This window comes from Leucoraja erinacea, chromosome 11 (assembly GCF_028641065.1).
Source record: "Leucoraja erinacea ecotype New England chromosome 11, Leri_hhj_1, whole genome shotgun sequence".
Classification (NCBI taxonomy): Eukaryota; Metazoa; Chordata; class Chondrichthyes; order Rajiformes; family Rajidae; genus Leucoraja; species Leucoraja erinaceus.
Window position 1 is genome coordinate 45453836 of NC_073387.1, and position 20376 is coordinate 45474211.

At 43.4% G+C, this 20376-nt stretch overlaps 1 protein-coding gene across 1 annotated transcript in view; it reads left to right on the top strand.

Moving 5' to 3' along the window:
- The window catches only part of phykpl (5-phosphohydroxy-L-lysine phospho-lyase), a 25332-nt gene continuing 4956 nt past the window's right edge, over nucleotides 1-20376 (top strand). The window contains exons 1-9 of the mRNA XM_055643146.1: nucleotides 1-239; nucleotides 3182-3300; nucleotides 9479-9638; nucleotides 11643-11717; nucleotides 12096-12183; nucleotides 12273-12389; nucleotides 17300-17382; nucleotides 17857-18082; nucleotides 19535-19689. Coding sequence (XP_055499121.1) covers nucleotides 181-239; nucleotides 3182-3300; nucleotides 9479-9638; nucleotides 11643-11717; nucleotides 12096-12183; nucleotides 12273-12389; nucleotides 17300-17382; nucleotides 17857-18082; nucleotides 19535-19689 — 1082 coding nt within the window. The 5' untranslated portion in view covers nucleotides 1-180. The remainder of the gene's footprint in view (nucleotides 240-3181; nucleotides 3301-9478; nucleotides 9639-11642; nucleotides 11718-12095; nucleotides 12184-12272; nucleotides 12390-17299; nucleotides 17383-17856; nucleotides 18083-19534; nucleotides 19690-20376) is intronic.

Consider the following 20376-nt stretch of genomic DNA (forward strand, 5'->3'; position numbering starts at 1 on the left):
CTGCGCGATACTGGGAGCTTTAGGAAATCAACGCTAGGCAGTCGTTGCCACCAAAGATCATCCGCACTATGATCGCTGGTTGCTACGCTCCCGCTCCTCCCTTTTCAGCTTGGTGGTGTTGTCGCTAGGACCGGCAGTGGAGGGGGAGAGGTGTCTCGCTGACGAGCTCTGCGGCCCCTCATGGATTTAGAAGTGTATCAAAAAAGCGAAACTTTGTCTCTTCGCCAGAAGTTGATCGCGTAAGTCCGATTCTCCCAGCGCGGGTTTCTGCCGATCTCTAGCGTTGGCGTGTCGGTCACACCAAGGCCCGGCTGCTGCTGTGACCACGTCTGCTGTTTGTAACTCGCTGACCGCACGGCACCGGCGCCTCTTCTTCTTCTAATCGAGTCCACACACCAGATTAGAAGTTGTTCAGCCAGAGCTGAACGCACTTCTCGGCATCTGCACCTGTCTTGCGCTTCTTGTGCGTGGTGGTGGAAAGATTGGTTGAAACAGGGCCGCGACGTGAACGATCTTTCCTTGACCTCACCGGCGCCTCTGAAACTGCATGACATGGATTCCAGGGACGGGGTGTGTAATGTGAAGCAGAGGTGGAGGAGTTGGCGTCGCTGCTTGAGTGGCGGCGAATCGATTCAGTCAGGGAGTAGCGCCGCTGGTTTGTAGGTTAATTGGCCGCTTAACTTAAGTGTCTGGAATGTCAAAGAGTGATACAGCGTGGAAGCTGGCACATCGGCCCAACTTGCCCACACCGATCAGCATGTCCCATCTACATTAGTCGCACCTGCTTGCATTTGGCCCATATCCCTCTAAAGCTGTCCTATCCATGTACCTGTCCAAATGTTACTTAAACATTGCAATAGTACCTGTGTCAACTACCTCCATTGGAAGCTCATTCCATACACCCACAGCCCTTTGTGTGAAAAAGTTACTCCTCAGGTTCCTACCTTTCCCCCCTTCACTTTAAACCTATGTCCTCCGGTTCTTGAATCCCCTACTCACGGCAAGAGACTGCATTTACCCGATCTATTCCTCTCATGATTTTGTACACCTCACCGCATCCTCCCCCCCCCCCCGCTCCAGGGAATAGAGTCCTAACCTGCTAAACTGCTTTCAAATTCTGTGCTCTCTCTATAATCTCCTCCAGGCGTATACAGTGTCATCTACAATCCTATATTACTGAACTCTGGATAAGTTTAATTGCTCCACCGTATATAGCCGTGGTTTTGTCATGCAAAACTTTACACTCTAGAATCGCATCCTAAACACCTTAATCTCCCACCTCTCATTCCTCCCTTTAATGCTGGCCTTTGCCAAGCTTCCATCACCAGCTCTCAGGTCCATAATTGCACTTGGCTGTTTCTGATGAGCAGACATTTAGTTTGACACCACACTCCTGAAAATGATACTTTGAGTTTGGTCATGGCAAGAATTTCCCAGGACAAAAAAAAAACACATTCCAGGATGTTCTCCAAAGTCTGGAGGGAAAAATAGTGCAACATCTTCATCAACGCTACCCATTGCTCAGAATACCGAATTCAGAGTGGGATTAAAAGTTTCGAGCGCATGCAGAGGGCACGCATATTCTCCTGGAATAGACATAGGATGGAGTGTGCTACATTGTTTCCCACTCTCGAGCACCCCTACCCCCAGTGGCAGGCCCCATGTAGACAACACCAGCCACCTCAATCCACAGCAGTGAAATAGACGTTAGTCATTCTTGATCCATGGGGACCACTACCTAAGAAGACCACTTCAAATAAAATTTTAAATTCTAATGTCTAATCGCCTGGATAGCTAAATAGAATTTCATATCATTCTTTGTTTTTTTGTTTGATTTGCAAAGAACCATGAGAACCCCCTCTTGTTTCTTTAACCCTGTCCCCCACTAAGCAACTGACTATCCAATTTCCACTCTTGGTTTCTGTGTATGTGGATATTAAATAATAATCACCTCCTCTGGTGTAACTCCCCCCCAACCCCCCACAACCCACGAGTAAAAGTGATTACAAAAATTGACCCACCTCTTTCTGCCTATTCTCATTCCATCTTTCCTCTCAAGTCCTTGAATCCACTGTAGCTTCCCAAATACTTAACCTAAATTCTTTGTTCAAATCCCTCTGATCCGGTTTACACTCTTGACACAGTATTAAAATTGTTTATATCACACATGTTGCCCATGGGAATGTAATAAAGGTAATATGATCCTCACTGTTCATTTCTACCTGATTGTCAAAGGGGATTGATTTTCTAAACCTCTCCAACCACATTGAGGTTTGAATCACCTGTCCAAACCACATGACCTGTCTAAGCCTGTCCACTGTTGTCCAACTGAACTGAAGCTGGGCTTGCCTGGTTCCATTCTTACCCTAGCTGCACCTTCTAACTTGGACATCTCTTGACCATTGTGCTTGGCCATGGCAACTACATCAGTTACCATGTGTACAACATTGAATCTTAGTCCAGCCTCTCAACCTCTCCTTTCTCTCTATATCATCAGGCTGCTTGCCAAATAGCCAATGCTAAATGAGGAGAAATGTCCTCCTGCCAAGTTGATTGATGCCTTGGACATTCTGTACTTTCATCATCCCTCCTCTTGGCAACTGCATGAAACTGAATGATTGTTGGCACCTTAAACTGTCATGCTCTAGCTTTGATATCTCAGCTGCCTGCATCTACTGTATAGACCAGAAATACCCAAAGCTCTCTACTGCCCCTGCTCTAACACTGAGCTTCTTTACCCATCACCCCTGATCTATACTGGCTCCCAGTAAAGCAATAGCCCAGATTAAAGTGTCTCATCCTTGTTTTCACCTCTCTCTACAGCCCCAGCCTTTCTCTGTAACCTGCTCCCGTTGTAAACTCCTCTGAGTTATTTGCAGTTTCAAATTCTGGACTCAAGGCGGTCATTAAATTTATTGCCCAGCTCCCACCATGATGAGTTGACCCTTCAACTGGCAAGGCACTAAATTCTGCAATCACATTCTAAACACTTCCATTTTTTTCCTTCCCTCTAATGTTCTCTTTTGCTTACATTTTTAAAGGAATATCACTACTTTGTTTTTAAAGAAAGCAACATTTATAAAATGTCTGTATAAATATATCAGGAATTTAATTGTTTAATTATAGTATATGCCCAAATTATATATTTTTGCATACCCTTTCTCTTCGTTTATCTTTACAGACCTTTTTGTAGGCTATTTTTCCCAGATGATCCGATCAAAATTGTCAGAGCCCAAGGCCAATACCTGTTTGATGAGATGGAAAGAAGATACCTGGACTGTATTACCAATGTTGCTCACGGTAACAAAAATACTTTGTTCAGTGGCAATGTGGCACATCTGTAAAAGATTGAATATTCATTCCCAATGCAGTACGGAGGAAGGAATTGCAGCTGCTGATTTATACCGAAGAAAGACACAAAGTGCTGGAGTAACTCGGTGGGTCAGGCAGCTTCGTTGGAGAAAAAGGATGGGTGACGATTCGGGTCGGAAGAAGCATCCCATCCCGAAACATCACCCATCCTATTTCGGGATGCTGCCTGACTCGCAGTTTGTCCAGCACTTTGTGTCTATCTTTGGTATAAATCAGCATCAGTTCCTTCTAGTTTTATTCCTTAGACTAGACTAAGTGGGACCCGTTGGGTCCCAGCATCACACGGGAGGGCTGGACACCCTACACAATATTCCACCTCTCTGCCAATTCCAATATTACTGGCCAGCGGGGGGGGGGGGGGGGGGGGGGGGGGGGGAGGATGGGGGGGGGGGGGGGGAGGAGGGGGGGGCTTTCTGTTGCGCTAGTATGAGTGTTGTGGGCCAAAGGTACTGGTTTCCAGAGGGCTAGTATGGAGCTTGTGGGCGGAATGGATTTTTGGGCTGTCAGCGCAGTCACTGATGCCTGGCAGTACAATCACTCGGACCTGGCAGGCTGGTGGCTGAGTGCCAGAAATTCTGCCCCAAAACAGGTGACAGACTAAGAGAGAGAAAGGGGGAAGAGGGTGGACTGAATGGATTATTGGGCTGACAGTTCTGTCACTTACGGCTGGTGAGCTGACAGTTCACTAACTCACGGCTTGTGGGCTGGCAGTGAAGTCACTCACGCATTGTACGCTGGCAGTTCACTCAGTCACCTCACCTACCTTCAGCCCACACCCCCCACCCACACTCTGCTCCTTGCCATTCCCCTCCCACCCACACATTCAGTGCATCTCCCCACAACCCCCCCCCCCCCCCCCATGCACTCTTAGTGGCTCTCCCACTGAGCAGCCATTCCTGCCTATTAGATTCTATTGTAATGAAATAACACACAGCATTAAAAATGCAAAAAGGTTTTATTAAAGTTTAAAATGTGAATGACTCTTAAAATATAAGAACAATTTAAATTTTAAAGATAAGATATATTAAGTTTTTACTTGTTGTGTCTTGTTGCGTCTTGTTGTGTTCTGCTGCTCACTGCCTCTTGATGCCCATTTCCTGTTGATAAAAAGAGTCAATTTTAATATAGAGAGAGTCAGCGGTCACATTTTAAGAAGGAAAATCTGAGAATATCTCAGAAGTCATCAGTCAACGAAGCACGCTATTAATGACAACATTCTTGGGAGATGTTCCATCCTTCAGGAAACCTTTGACATTTCCCTTCATATTTCTGTTGAGCTAGTGTGTTGGGCCAACGGTACTGGTTTCCAGAGGGCTAGTATGGAGTTTGTGGGCGGAATAGATTTTTGGGCTGGCAGTTCAGTCACTGAGGGCTGGCAGCTCAGTCACTGAGGCCTGTACTAGCAGGGGGGGGGGGCACCAAAATGCTTGGTGTTGCTGAAGACATCTGGAAGAGTTCTGTCCACAACTTCAAAGCATTCTCTGCTAATCATTGGACATTCATCCCAAACAATGACTTTCACTTGCCTCGTGAAATGTGCCGTCTTAGAGTTCTTCTCGATGTTGCACAATGTATCCTCGGCCACTTGGATGGGTATCTTGAATCGAGAATGTGTAGTTCTTCCACCAGGCAGAAATGTAGCTGCTATCCCAGAGGATACTACAGCAATAGCCACATCACCTTGACCTCCAACATTTCCTGACATGATGTTGAAAAAGCAGCCGAAAGACAATTTCAGTTGTTAATGAACACTGAAGATTTTGTGCAAAACATTTTTTTGAGGTGGGGGCTGTCAGGGTGGGGTGGGGGGTGGTAAACATCGTGCAGCCAAGGGAGGGGCACAGCTTCAGGTGGGGGTTCTCGTGAGCTGATGAGAAATGGGGGGGTGGGGGGGGGAGGTTGTGCAGGGGATGAGGGCAGCTTCAGTAGGGGGTACATCCTATAGCCGGGTGGTGGGCAGCATCTTGAGGTGGGGGATGTCAGTGGAGGAGAAGGGGCAGTGAGCGATTTACTCATGACCTGTGGACTCACTCACTGCCTTGGGATTAACTCATGCCCTTTAGACTGACTGACTCTCACGGCTTGTGGACTGACTGATGCCCGACTTCTGGAGTCACGTCCGACTTTTGTAAACTGAAAACGGTAACATCTACATTGAGGAACAGCTTCTTCCTGACAGCCATCACGCTATTACACATAACAAATAAGCTCCGAACTACGGAATACTATATTATTTCACACACACACACACACACACACATATATATTCACACGCACTCACACACATTTGCGCGCACACACACATATATTCATACACACACACACACACATATTCACTCACACACGTACACACACATATTCACACACACACACACACACATATATACACGCACATATTCACACACACATACACATATTCACACACACACACATTCTCATACACATCACACACACACACACAGACTCATTCACGCACACACAAACTCAATGACATACACATACACAGACTCATCAACCTCCTCAAGACGCTGCCCTATGGGTGGTAAATGTCGTGCAGCCAAGGGCAGCTTCAGGCGGGGGTTGGCGTGAACTGATGAGAAGGGGGTGGGGTGTCCTCATGCAGGGGATGTGGACGGCTTCAGTAGGGGGTGCGTCCTATAGCATGGCAGAGGGCAGTGTCTTGAGGTGGGGGATGTCAGTGGAGGAGGGGGGCAGTGAGCGATTTACTCATGACCTGTGGACTTACTCACTGCCTTGGGATTAACTCATGGCCTTTGGATTGACTCACAGCTTGTGGACTGACTGATGCCCGACTTCTGGAGTCACGTCTGACTTTTGTAAACTGAAAACTGCATCTACATTGAGGAACAGCTTCTTCCCGACAGTCATCACGCTATTAAACATAACAAATAAGCTCTGAACTACGAAATACTATATTATTTCACACGCACATATATATTCACATGCACTCACATGCATACGCACACACTCATATTCACACACACATATAATCATGCACACGTACACACATATTCACACGCACACACATATTTACACACACATACACACGCACACATATTCACACACACACAGATATACACACGTATTCACACGCACACATTATCATACACATATTCACACACAGACTCATTCACGCACACACAAACTCAACGACACACACATTCACACAGACACACACACACACACACACAGACTCAATCTCACACACACATATATATATTCACACACACATACATATAGACACATGCACACATACTTATATATTCACACACACATTCATCCACACATGTATATATTCACGCACACATATATCCACGCACACACATAGACACACGCACATTCATATATATTCAGACACAGATCCACGCACACATATATTCACGCACACACACATATCCACGCACACATATATTCACGCACACTCACATGCGTATATATTCACACACATATACACACACACACATATATATACATACACATACACACACACACGCACATATTCACACACAAACACTAAAATACAGTGTGTAAAACGAATATTCAAATCCTGCTGTAGTCTTTTGTTGAAACAAAATGCTGCTTTTAAATAACGTCCAACAAACACACACATACCGTAGAGAAAGCAGCCGAATATTTGAATCTTCAAATCCTGCTGAAACACAATGCTGCAACAAACACGCACACACAGCTTTTACTGAAACACAATGCTGCAACAAAAACACACACACAGAGCTTTTGCTGAAACACAATGCTGCAACAAACACACACACACACACAGCTTTTGCTGAAACACAATGCTGCAACAAACACACACACACAGCTTTTGCTGAAACATAATGCTGCAACAAACACACACACACACGCAGCTTTTCCTGAAACACAATGGCAGCTGTTGCTGAAACACTATGGCAGCTGTTGCTGAAACACAATGGCAGCTTTTGCTGAAACACAATGACGCTGTGGCTGCAACAAACACTTACCAGTTCTGTAGAATTTTTCAACACCTCGTGCACTCTGTGGGCAGCGCCATCTTGCCTCCGACCGGAAATGACGTAATCGCCGCCGGCTTGCCGATCACCGGAAATGACGTCATCGCCGCCATCTTGCAACCGCCAAAATCACAAAATGAGCGCCAATTTTAAATTTAAACACAGTTCTGGTCCAAATAAAAAGCTTTATTTGTGCTTTATCCGCCTGAAAACGTTGCAACAAATCCATTTCAATTTACATGAACATTTCAAAGACAATACAGACTTCATGCTTTAGTCACCTGAAAACGGGTGCAACCATCTTAAAACCCAAGAGAAACAAATTTGCAAACGCATTATAACAATAACAAATGCATTTCATGTTTAATACACATTTCAAAGACAATATAGATAGCCAAATTTACAAATGCATTTCATGTTCAATACACATTTCAAAGACAATATAGATAGACAAATTTACAAATGCATTTCATGTTCAATACACATTTCAAAGACAATATAGATAGACAAATTTACAAATGCATTTCATGTTCAATATACATTTCAAAGACAATATAGATAGACAAATTTACAAATGCATTTCATGTTCAATATACATTTCAAAGACAATATAGATAGACAAATTTACAAACTCTATCCAACAAAATGCCAAGAAACTTCAGACCATGGCGAATGGTGAACAACATACATATCGATTGGCTGAAAAAACATATGGAGGGGACTCACCTTGGAGTAGAGCTGCAGCTCAGAGAGCCATGACCCTTTCACTTTGTGGTCCAGAAGAAAGTAATTGAAGCACGACACTTCCGGGTTTTATAGTCCCTCCCTCCCCCTGCTGCCAGCGGGGGCAGCAGAGAGAATGGGGAATGTTGTAAAAACATTAATACCTCTGCCATATTTCATCGACAGGAAAAGTCCTCAGCACACACGTGGCGGAGGGGGGCTCTGAGCGAGGTGGCCAAAAATGACGGCCGTAGGTGGCGGCGTTCTCTCGGAAATCGCAGCACAGATCGCCAAAACCGGTCAAGAACAGAGTTTTAGTAATATAGATAGACACAAAATGCTGGAGGAACTCAGCAGGTCAGGCAGCATCTTTGGAGAACATGGAAAAGTGATGTTTCGAGTCGGGTAGTGACATACTAGACCTGCTGAGTTACTCCAGCATTTTGGGTTTATCTTTGGTAATGAAGAAGGATCCCAACCCTAAACGATACCTATCCATTTTCTCCAAAGATGCTGCCTGACCTGCTGAGTTACTCCAGCATTTTATGCACGTCTTTGGTATAAACCAGCATCTGCAGTTCCTCTCTATTACATTTAGATTCTCTGTTTCAACATTACTGTAATAATATAACTGAGGCTTGTTCATTTCAGAGGACATCTAAAAGTTAAAATTGTGTACCATGTGTCATTAGCCAAATTGTTCAGGTAGAGTTACAATAAGGGCACCTACCCACAACCGTGAATAAGATTCAGGGGTGGGGAATGTCTGGACACCTTGTCCTGGCAGGGTGCATATTTTCCCAAAAGGGACAATCTGGAACTAGATGTCATTGTTTAAAATATATGGCCACTTATGTAAGTCCCAGACAAGTTGAAACATTTTCTCTCAAAGAGTTGTGAATCTTTGGGACTACCTTTCTCCATGTAGTGAAGGTGGTGTCTGAACATTTTTAAAGATGAGGCAGAAACATAATGATAAGCCTCGAGATGAAGAAGTTACCTCAAGTGGTTGGGTGTATAATAGTTGAGGCTGGAGACAGATCAGCCAAAATCTTATTAAATTTGAAGGTCCTTATATAGCAGTGGAGCTACATTGGAGGTGACAATATGTGGTGAGGAACTAGAAATGCAAATTCTAACCTTCGTCTCCTATCTACTATTCATATTGATTATGAATCGATATGCCCGGTGCTTTTTTTATTAATGGGCAAAAAGTTATCAGTACGCATGTAATAGTTCACACAAGGGTATAGGCAGCTCTACAGGGTCCAGTTCAGGGTCCAGCTTAGAGCTGCTGCGTGCCAGACCAGCGCGGACCATCACAGAAAAATCACTGAGAATACCAGCCTTTAAATCTAATTTCCTTTTTATAGTTGGACATTGTCACCCAGATGTTGTGAAAGCTGGATCATTACAGATGGCAACATTGAACATAAATTCACGTTTTCTGCACGACCATATAGTCCAATATGCCAAGAAGTTATCGGAGACGCTGCCGGAGAAACTATCAAATTTCTATTTTGTGAACTCGGGGTAAAATTTATCACTTGCAATTTGTTGAATATATTCTTTTTAAAAAATGATGAAAATATCACTAATCGATTGTTTCAGTTGATAGCTAGATTAAATGTGTATCAATTCTGGTGTCTTTAAATTTAGTTTGAATTAAATTTATCCACAATATGCTAGCACATTAATTTATCAATATTACCTGATACTTCGCTTCTTTTCGAAGTATTTTACACAAATATTTTTGTGACATTAGTCAAATTCATTTCCTAAATATATTGCGGGTATGTTTTAATGATTCCCGCTTTCCTGTTGCACCATCCCTGCACCAAGTTCGGTCCCTTGGCTAAGGGCTGTTCATCTGTGTGCTTTAGCTGTGAGCTTTAGACTTCTGTCCAATATATTATTTTTTTAAGGAGACGTTTCTCGATCTTTACCAAGGAAAATGGCAAAAATAGTGTAGCAGTGAAGTCAATGTTAACATTCTTGCACAATTATGCAATTAAGTAAGTTAACATTTTTTAAAAATCCAGTGCTAATTTGTTTAACTTGGGTTATGATGATTGCTGAGATAATTATTTGTCATGATGTTAACTTTTTCTCATATATGTAACTGGAACAAATTAATTGAGGGCTTTGTGGCAAAGTTTCCAGATGATACGAAGATAGGTGGAGGTGCAGGTTGTGAAGAGAAAACGGGGTCAGCAAGATTTGGGCAGGTTGGGAGAGTGAGCTAAGAAGTGGCAGATGGAATATACCCTAGCAAAGTGTGGAGCCATGCATTCTGGTAGTTGGAATAAAGGCGTAGACTAATTTCTAAATGGGGAGAGAATTTAGAAATCGGAGGTGCAATGGGACTTGGGAGCGCTGGTGCATGTTTCCAAAAAGTTAATTTGCAAGTGAATGAATGAATAGGTTTATTGGCCAAGTATTCACATACAAGGAATTTGCCTTGGTGCTCCACCCGCAAGTGCCAATATGATATGCATTTACAAATCGGTAGTAAGGCAAAGGCAATTTATGCTGAGAGGATTAGAATGCAAAACAGGGGTGCAATGCTGAGGCTTTATAAGGCACTGACTGGTCAGACTGCATTGTGAGTATTGTGAGCAGTTTAGGGCACATATCCGAGGAATTGGAGAGGGTCCAAGGTAGGTTTACAAAAATGATCCCAAGAATGATTGGGTTAACATATGATAACTGTTTAAAGGCACTGGGCTTGTACTCGCTGGAACTTAGAAGGAAGAGGGGGTATCTCATTGGAACTTACTGTAGATTGATGCTGTTCAGCCACTAACCACATGTTGCCGGCTTTACTAACTCCACCCCATCACCAGAGCTATAACAGCACTCCCCTCCTCCTGCAGCCAGCAGATGCTGCACGAGGTCCCGACGGCTGACAGCTTCCAATGCTGTGCTTGTACAACAGTGATTAAAGTTATGTTTGATCTAATGATCTATTGTCATCAGTCTCATATAATTTACATGGTGTCAGACGTGGGAAAACGAACTGTTTACCGGTTTTTATTTGTTTACTGCGTTTTTATTTCTCACCATCATGTCCTCGTGCAGAACGCCCGACCCTCTAATCATTGATGCTGATATCAGCGAACGGTGGGCCACCTTTGAAATAGACTACCGGCACTTCATCAATGTTGCACCACGGACTGACTCCGATGCTGTAAAGACCTCCCTCCTACTAAATCTCGCTGGGCACCACATCAGTCTCACATCATTTACACTTACCAAATAGTGAAAGGCCTCGATAAAGTGGATGTGGCTTTCCACTAGTGGGAGAGAGTTTAGGACCAGAGGCCATAGCCTCAGAATAAATGGATGTACTTTTGGAAAGGAGATGAGGAGGAATTTCTTTAGTCAGAGGGTGGTGAATTTGTGGAATTCATTGAGAGGGAAAGATAAATCAGCCATGATTGAACTTGATGGGCTAAATGGCCTAATTCGTCTCCTAGAACTTATGAATAAGCATTATAAGTGAGTATGAACTTTATTTTTTAAATGCCATTACAGTTCAGAGGCAAATGATCTTGCACTCCAGCTAGCCCAACGATACACGCAGCATGAAGACATTGTTGTGCTGGAGAGGTAAGTTGTCTTAAATAAATAAACTGATATGCAAACATAGATATACAAATGTGCTTATATCAATGAGTTCTCAGCTTTAGCTGTTATCCCTCTAATGGCAGTACATTTGCAGTGCGGGGCTATTACATTTATTCAAAGGTAATGCTGTATTTAAGAAAGAAGGGAGATGGACATTTAATAAGCAAGATGGTGAAAGTTTACATTGAATGTGGAGTTGAAGATCAATCAGGATCTTATTAAGTGGTAGAGCAACTGCAAGGGGCTAATTAGCCAATTCCCTCTACTGGGCTGTGTGTTAATGGAATGCATTGAACTTTGTTTCTGCTCTGATATCACGTGCATATCACTGACACCAATCTCTACGTTCTTGTGTTCAAGCGCCTACCATGGACACCTTAATTCATTGATAGATATTAGTCCTTACAAGTTCAAGAAATTAAGGCCGCAAAAGGATTGGGTTCATGTGGTATGTTGAAGTTATAATATTTATCAGCGCATTTATGTGGTGATCTTTTCTTTTGTCCCCAGTTATAATAAATATTTATTTCTGATCAGGTGCCTATCCCAGACACCTACAGAGGAATATACAGGGAGGATCATCCAGACCCATCGTCGGCCTATGCAAGTGAGGTGAAGACTGTGATTGATGAAATAGAAAAGAAAAATCGCAAGGTATACTCCTACAGGAAACTGCACGTTATTTGTCACATGTGCAACTGCAGAGTGAAATTCTATTTGCACATTTACACATGCGGGTGTCGCCATGTTTTGGTGCCATTTCCACAGTCCGGTCCCACCCACCCTACCCCCAGTTCACCCTCCTACCGGCCCTTACTCTCGCGTCCGTCATCTCCAGCGGATCTCTCGTGGTTCCATGGTCCTCTGAGCCGTCGGGTCCTCGGGGCAGGTCCCCCGTTCCCCAGCCCAACAAGCCTTCGGGACCCTCCAGCAGGTTCCCAGTTCCGTGGCCTCCGCCGCGCGGCGGCACGGAGACTAATATTTTTATTTTCGCAAGATAAAAACTGGGGTTAAAACTCCCATTGAATTATTACTACATATTTCCCCCGATCCAAATTCCAGACAAAATATAGAGCGTGTGCTCTGGTCAAAAGCACACAGGGTGCTCATTAATGAAGGTACTTGGGAATAAAGGAGCACAGATATTTCAGTAGTATTTGCATGTTGCATGCTCACTTTAAGGTTAGATTGCATGTGTAGAGAAATTGGTTTTCACTGAGATGGCTGCGTGTTTTGGTGTGCTTCATTTATCTCCGGCAGCTTGTTTTTGTCTTTGCCAAAGTGAAAGAGGTACATTGCCAATTCTGAAAGGACCGGCGTTTCCTGACTCCTCGTGATTACCATCTAGTTGTTCTTGTAATGGCTTGGTAAGCAAGTGGTGATTTCAGCTACAAATACCCACACTGTTATCACTATTACATGTAACAAAAAAGAAACAGGAAAAGGCAGAAATACTCGGGTCAGGAAGCATTTTGGGAGAAAAGTAGCATTTTGCTATTTTTGCATTGTACACGGAAATGTTATGGATTTTTGGGTCAGCGCAGAGGTGCCGATTGTGATGAAGGGCGGAAACAAAAACTGAGTAAATGAGAGAAAGTCTGGGGTTTGAGGGAATAGTGAGCAGTAACGGTACAGGGAAGGAAACAAAGGACAAGTGGGAGAAGGTGTAAACAACAGAATCGTCAAGAGCACCCCCAATTCACCTGGATTCCAGACCGAGAGTCTGAAGAAGGGTCTCGATCTGAAACGTCACTTACCCATCTTCTCCAGAGATACTGCTTGACCTGCAGATTTACTCCATTATGTCCTTTTGCGTATTAACCAGCAACTGGAGTTGTTTGTTTCTATTACATACAATAATAATGCCTTACTCGGAAATAGCGTACAATCGGCAATAACGGACACCACCACCCCTCCCATGGTCCATTATAACAAAGGTTTACTGTATATTACTTTCAAATTCTTTCTGCCAAGATGGGCAATTTTACCACACTGTATTCCATTTATCAGATTTCATCCCTCTCAACAAATCTATATTCTTCTGTAGTTTCTCACTGTCTTCTTCACAACTTGGATGGTCAGCCATGATCACAGTGAATGGCGGTGCTGGCTCGAAGGCCCGAATGGCCTACTCCTGCACCTATTGTCTATTATCTAACTTAATTTATTACCTTTTTTTGGATCATCCACAAATTTTAAAACTGTACCTTTGATTTGGTGCATTCATTCAAGTCATTTACATAAGTTGCAAAATGTGTGATTCCTGTACCGATCCCTATGGTTCACCACTCATTGAATTTCGCCAACCAGCGACAGACCAAACTTGCCCACCCTTTTCCTTTTTAGCAGTCCATCTTTTACACACTATTCTTGTAGAACTCCAACTACTTCTCGCTTTCATGCTCATCAACTCCTCTTGATTCTTTTTGACACTCATGGGTAGGTACAAAGGATTCTATACAACCAGTTAACTCACCAGCACATCTGTAACTTGGAAAGTAACACCACTACCCAAGGGCGCTCACACGAACAGTGTGCAGACCTGAGGGATTCCTGTATGAAGCCAATGTTCTGGAGTACAATTGGGCACAGAGGAAATGAATCCTACCTCTTGATGGAGGGAAGTGGAAAATGTTTTTCCTCCTAAAATGAACATGTGAGCAGCCGACTTTTAAATAAAGCACTTAATTTTTATGCATTTTTCCGAATAGAGTCTATGTCAGCAAAAGGACACACTTTGAGGACTGCTGTCTTTGATAGAAAGGCCACAGTTTTGGGCACATAACTAGCAGCTCTTTTTGTTTTCATCTTGTTACCCACTTAATTTAAATTCGTTATAAAATTATACCATTAGCTCAGTCCTTGGCCATGTGCTGCTCATGGGGTTTTCTATTATTCATGGGGCATAATGTGGCTCTGCCCACACGTCCCTCATTGCTGTAATAAGATGTTGAAGGAGAAGGTGCAGATGTTGAATCTCCTTGGTTGGCGCGGAAAGGAGGAAGGTTGGAAGTGACTGAAGAATGGATTGGTGTGATGAGAAGTTAAGGGGCTGTCCCACTGCGGCCACCTAACCCGCGAGTTCAGACGAGTTTGCCCTCGACTCATACTCACAGCATGGTCGACACGAGGTCCTAGGAGGTCTTTGTAACTCTCCTTCATGCTCAATAGTCCCCGTGTACTCGAGGCCTCAGCTAGGTCTAGGCGTGCTGAAAAATGCCCGCGAGTAAAAAAAGGTTGCCATGGAAAAAAATCAATATTTTCTTACTCGTGGGTTTAGTCGAGGTAGGTCCTAATATGTCACAATGCTATTTGTAGGTAGTCTAAGTCAATTGAAGTTAATCAAAGGTAATCGAAGGTAAAGCCTGTTGAGGAAAAAAAAGGTAAATAAACAAACCGGTATTGTTAAATGCCCGCTAAACTTTATTAAACGTTGCCTGGCTTCTTAAAAGTGTCTCCACTCCTTCTTCCCCCCCCCCCTCCCCTCCAAAGGACTTACCGAACTGTGCCAGCCATCTTTTACCATCCTATTCATTGCAGATTTGAATTTCAGACAGCGCTCCCCTGCTTTCCCTGGCCCCCGCCTTTGCGATGTGTTTGTGTGTATGTGTGCAGACTGTCGATCCAGCTCGCGGTTTCATCGCTGATGGTCGATCCAGCTTGAGGTTTTTCAGCAGAGTGTCCTCGAGCTTGAAGGTCGAAGACAGTCGCTGAAAAGTCGTGTCAGTAGGACAGGCCCTAAATTGTCCATGAGGAGTGTTAGAAGCGGTGGTGTTACATTGCTTTGTGTGCAGATGTTTTTTGTTTGTATGGCTGATGTAGTCAACAAAGATAAGTATAATCTTTCTTCAAAGTTTTCAAAGGATTTCAAAGGTCTTTTATTGTCACGTGTACCAACTAAGGTAGTGATATGCAAATTACCATACAGTCCTTACGACAAAAAAAGCAACAAGACACACAACTACACAAAAGTTAACATAAACATCCACCACAGTGGATTCCCCACATTTCTCACTGTGATGGAAGGCAAAGAAGTCCAATCTTCTTTCTCTTTATTCTCCCGGGGTCGGGGCGATCAAAGCTCCCACAGGCGGCGGTCGAAGCTCCCACATCGGGGCGGTCAAAGCTCCTGCAGCTTGGAGTTCCCGAAAGTCTGTCTCTAACCAGAGACTGCGAGCGCTACGATGTTAAAGCCTACAGGCACCGACAGTTGGCAAATCGGTCTCCAGCAAACGCCGCATGATGTTAGGCCGCAGTGCGGACGGAGATACGATATGGAAAACAAAATCGCATCTCCGTCGAGGTAAGAGATTAGAAAGTTTCCAACTCCCCCCCCTCCCCCCCCCCCCCCACATAAAACAAAATAAACAATAAAAACATGCATTTAACACATACTATTTAAACAAGGAAGGGACATACTGTTGGCAGGGCAGCTATTGCGGGTGCCACCCGGTGGCAATATCTCAACAATGTCACCAATTTTGTTTGTGGAGTGTGCTTTCATCAGGTTTGCCACAGTATCAGCCTAGATACTCTTTATGGTTCATTTGTAAATTGTAAATGCAGCAAACACATCCCATCCAGCTTCCTTGAAAAGTCTTCCATGTTTACTGCGTGTGGTTCAAAATGAGGGAGTTTTTCTGAGGTCAGAAATAAGACATCAATTCTGGAGGTCGATGGTGGTTTTACCCCACACCTTCCTCCAGGCTACTCAATTATTCCTCTCGGGAACTTGGATTTCTGTCCAAGGGGTTCCTAAGAAAGCAAACAGTGACTAAGAGAATCACCAAGTCTTTGTGGATTGTCTGTGTGTTTTATCATCGTAAATGTCTGGGGAAGCAAGATTGGGCAGCCCCAGAAACCTATGAGTTCATGAAGATTTTGCTGGACTTCTAGATCCTTGTAAGTGTGATTACAGCACAGTAAAGGCCACACCCTCAGTTGAATATTTCTGTTCCATAACCAATATGTCAAACACAACCCTAACGGAACCCGAGTGTATTTCAGCAAGTTTTCATTTCCCACTCCTTTCCTTCTTTTCTCTTGTTGAAAAGGGCAGTTAAAGGTAGCATCTATCTCCGCAGATGGAGGGAAACATTGGTGGTTGATTATCTGTAGGCAGGAGTGGAAATGGGAAGCAAAATCCAGAAAATAGTACTGGTACTGTTACCAAAGAGGCAAAGGACAGGACCCAGGAGGATCTGCAAAAATATCCCCACATGTCCCATCGAGTTGAGAATTATCCTGTCCTTTGAGGGCTGTTCACTCATTCTCCAGCAGAGGTCAGGATAATGGAATGTGCAATGGAAACTCCTTCATATTTGTCACGATCTTTGAGATATTTGATAGTGCTCCACACTGCACCCAATTGATACCAACAAACTCAGCAAATACTTGGATGTATTATCGGCTCAGCGCACACCACACATTGAGCTACTGGAGAAATAAACAAGTCTATCCCTGCAGAAATATGACACTTGAAAGTGCTCTTGAACCAAGTTATTTAATTGACATTTTTTTGAATTCCAGACTGACTGTGTGTCTTTTAATTTCCACCAATCCAGGTTGCTGCATTTTTTGCGGAATCTTTACCAAGTGTTGCAGGTCAGATAATTCCACCTGCAGGATATTTCCAGAAGGTAGCAGAGTATGTACTAAATATTTTTGCCGAAATGGGTCTCGCATTGTTTGTTTTAATTGTATTCAAATTTTATTTTGGTCTCTTTAAAGCTTCCTTTCTAGAAATATTAAATATATATCGAAAAATATTTTTAGATTTTTATTTTCCTTAAATGTGATGCTGTTCTAAAGCGTGCATTTTACATCCCATTCTTTGGATAATATCTGCCAACTAATTTTTAAATTTCAATTCTACCCACTGATTAAAATGCATTTAATTTATCATGCATTAAAATTTTATTTACAAGCCGGCTGACAGTTCTAGATGCGGTAGTCTTATTCTTACTGGCAGCAGGTGGGAATCCACATCAGATGAAAACCTTTCTTCTCGTTTCCTGCTCTGAGGAACCAGGCAGAAGTTGCTCATTTTCTTCCTGTTGTACAACAATGTGCAGGCTAGGTGTTTTGAAGACAGTGTCTTCTATCAATTTCTCTCTTACAGGCATATTCGGAATGCTGGGGGATTGTTTGTTGCTGATGAAATCCAAGTTGGATTTGGAAGAGTTGGCAAGCACTTTTGGGCATTCCAGTTGCAAGGCGAGGACTTTGTACCAGACATTGTTACCATGGGGAAACCCATTGGAAATGGACATCCTTTAGCCTGTGTTGCTACAACCAAAGAAATAGCAGGTGCATTTGCAGCAACAGGAGTAGAGTATTTTAACACAGTAAGTATGCTGTGCCTACATTTATTATTCACCAACCATTTGATCACCCGTTCACATTTATTGTATACTTCACCACTTTCTCATCCAATTCCGACACATATACGGCAATTTAGAGGCTATAAACCCGCACATGTTTGGGATGTGGGAAGAAACCATGGTACCTGGAGGAAACTCCTGTGTTCACAGGGACAACATGCAAACTCCACACAAACAGCATTTAAGTTCAGGATTGAACTGAGGTCCCTGATACAATGCGACAGCAGCATACCAACTGCAACACCGGGCCATCCACAAAAACAATTTCTACATATCTGCAAACTAAGCATCAAATGAAAATGAAACTAGTTTTTGCATGTTGCAACAACCCCTGAATTAGTTGTTCAGTCTGAAGGGTCTCAACCTTAAACGTCACCCATTTCTTCACTCCAGAGATGCTGTCTGTCCCACTGAGTTACTTCAGCATTTTGTGTCTATCCCTGAATTATAAGTTCCATTTAACTAAAACAGAATTAATCAAAGACCATGAGCTGCCAATCCAGTGTGTTGAGTTTATCCAGAGTTTAGCTGAGCCATGCAGAGAAGGAAAGTCGTATTCATCTTATAAAATTCCCTGTAAGTTCAGACATCAAGAGAAATTGTTCAGTTTCATTGGAACAAGTTCAAGTGAGTTTATTGTCATGTGTCGCTGTATAGGGCAATGAAATTCTTGCTTTGCACACAGAATATAGTAGGCATTTACTACAAAACAGATAAATGTGTCCATATACCATGATATAAATAAACTGGTAAAGTGCAAATAACAGAAAGTGGTTATTAATAATCAGTTTTGTCCGACTAAAAGACTCAACATTCTGTCCAGTTAGGGACAGAGACCAGGAAACTCAGGGTCACACCTGTAACCTGAAGAAAAGTGATTCACACGTCTGCATTTGATCCCACCCTTTGGGTCCCCCATTCTGGTTAAATCTAATGGAAAAGTGTGCAGTTTTGGTCCCCTGATTTGAGGAAGGATATTCTTGCTTTTTAAGGAGTGCAGCGTAGATTTACAAGGTAATTCCCGGGATGGCGGGACTCATGTGCTGAGATAATGGAGTGGCTGGGCTTGTATACTATGGAGTTTAGAAGGATGAGAGGATAACTTATTGTAACACATAAGATTATTAAGGGTTTGGTCACGCTAGAGGCAGGAAACACGTTCCCGATGTTGGAGGAGTCCAGAACCAGGGGATAGTTTAAGAATAAGGGGTAAGCCATTTAGAATGGAGATGAGGAAACACTTTTTCACTGTGTGGCGGTGTTGGCTCGAAGGGCCGAATGGCCTACTCCTGCACCTATTGTCTAAATTAGTTTATTAAAATAATTGATATACAATGGCAGAGCTGTTTTTTGATTTGCTGGAATATTACATTTTCTAAGGTATCTTTTTAACACATTGTTACTGTTTTATTACAGTTTGGAGGAAGTCCTGTATCTTGTGCAATCGGGCTCGCTGTTTTAGAGGTCATTGAAAAGGAAGACCTGCGTGGAAATGCAACAAGAGTGGGTACCTACATGATGAATTTGTTCAATGAGCAAAAATCCAAACATCCAATCATCGGTGATGTCAGGTACTGAAACTGGTCAATAAACTCAACCAGCCAATTTCCATCTACTAAGATTCTTCTCTGCCTAGCAGAGCTGGTCCTTAACAACTTCTCCTTCTACTCCTCCCACTTCCTCCAAATCCAAGGCATAACAATGTGCCCTCTCATGGGCCCCAGCTATGCCTGCCTCCTTGAACGGTACGTCGAACAATCACTGTTCCAGGCAAACACTGGCCTTCTCACCGAACTTTGCTTCATTGACGACTGCATCGGTGCTACCTTCTGTACCCATGCAGAACTCGTTGACTTCATCAACTTCATGACTAATTTCCATCATGCACTCATATTCACTTGACCATCTCCAACAACTCCCTACTGTTTGTGCAGGCTCGAAGGGCCGAATGGCCTACTCCTGCACCTAATTTCTATGTTTCTAGATGCGTCTCCATCTGGCATCTATTAAAACCCCACTGACTCCCACAGCTATCTAGACCACAAAACTATCCCCTCCTCCTAATTCCTCAGTCTATGCTGCTTCTGCACCCAGGATGAGGCGTTTCATACCAGGTCATTGGAGATGTCTTCATTCTTTTGGGAACGGGGGATCCCCTCTTCGATTATAGATGAGGCTCTCACTGGGTTCTCAATATCCTGCAGCTCCACTCTTGTTCCTCCTCTCCCCATTCGTAACAAGGACATAGTCCCTCTTGT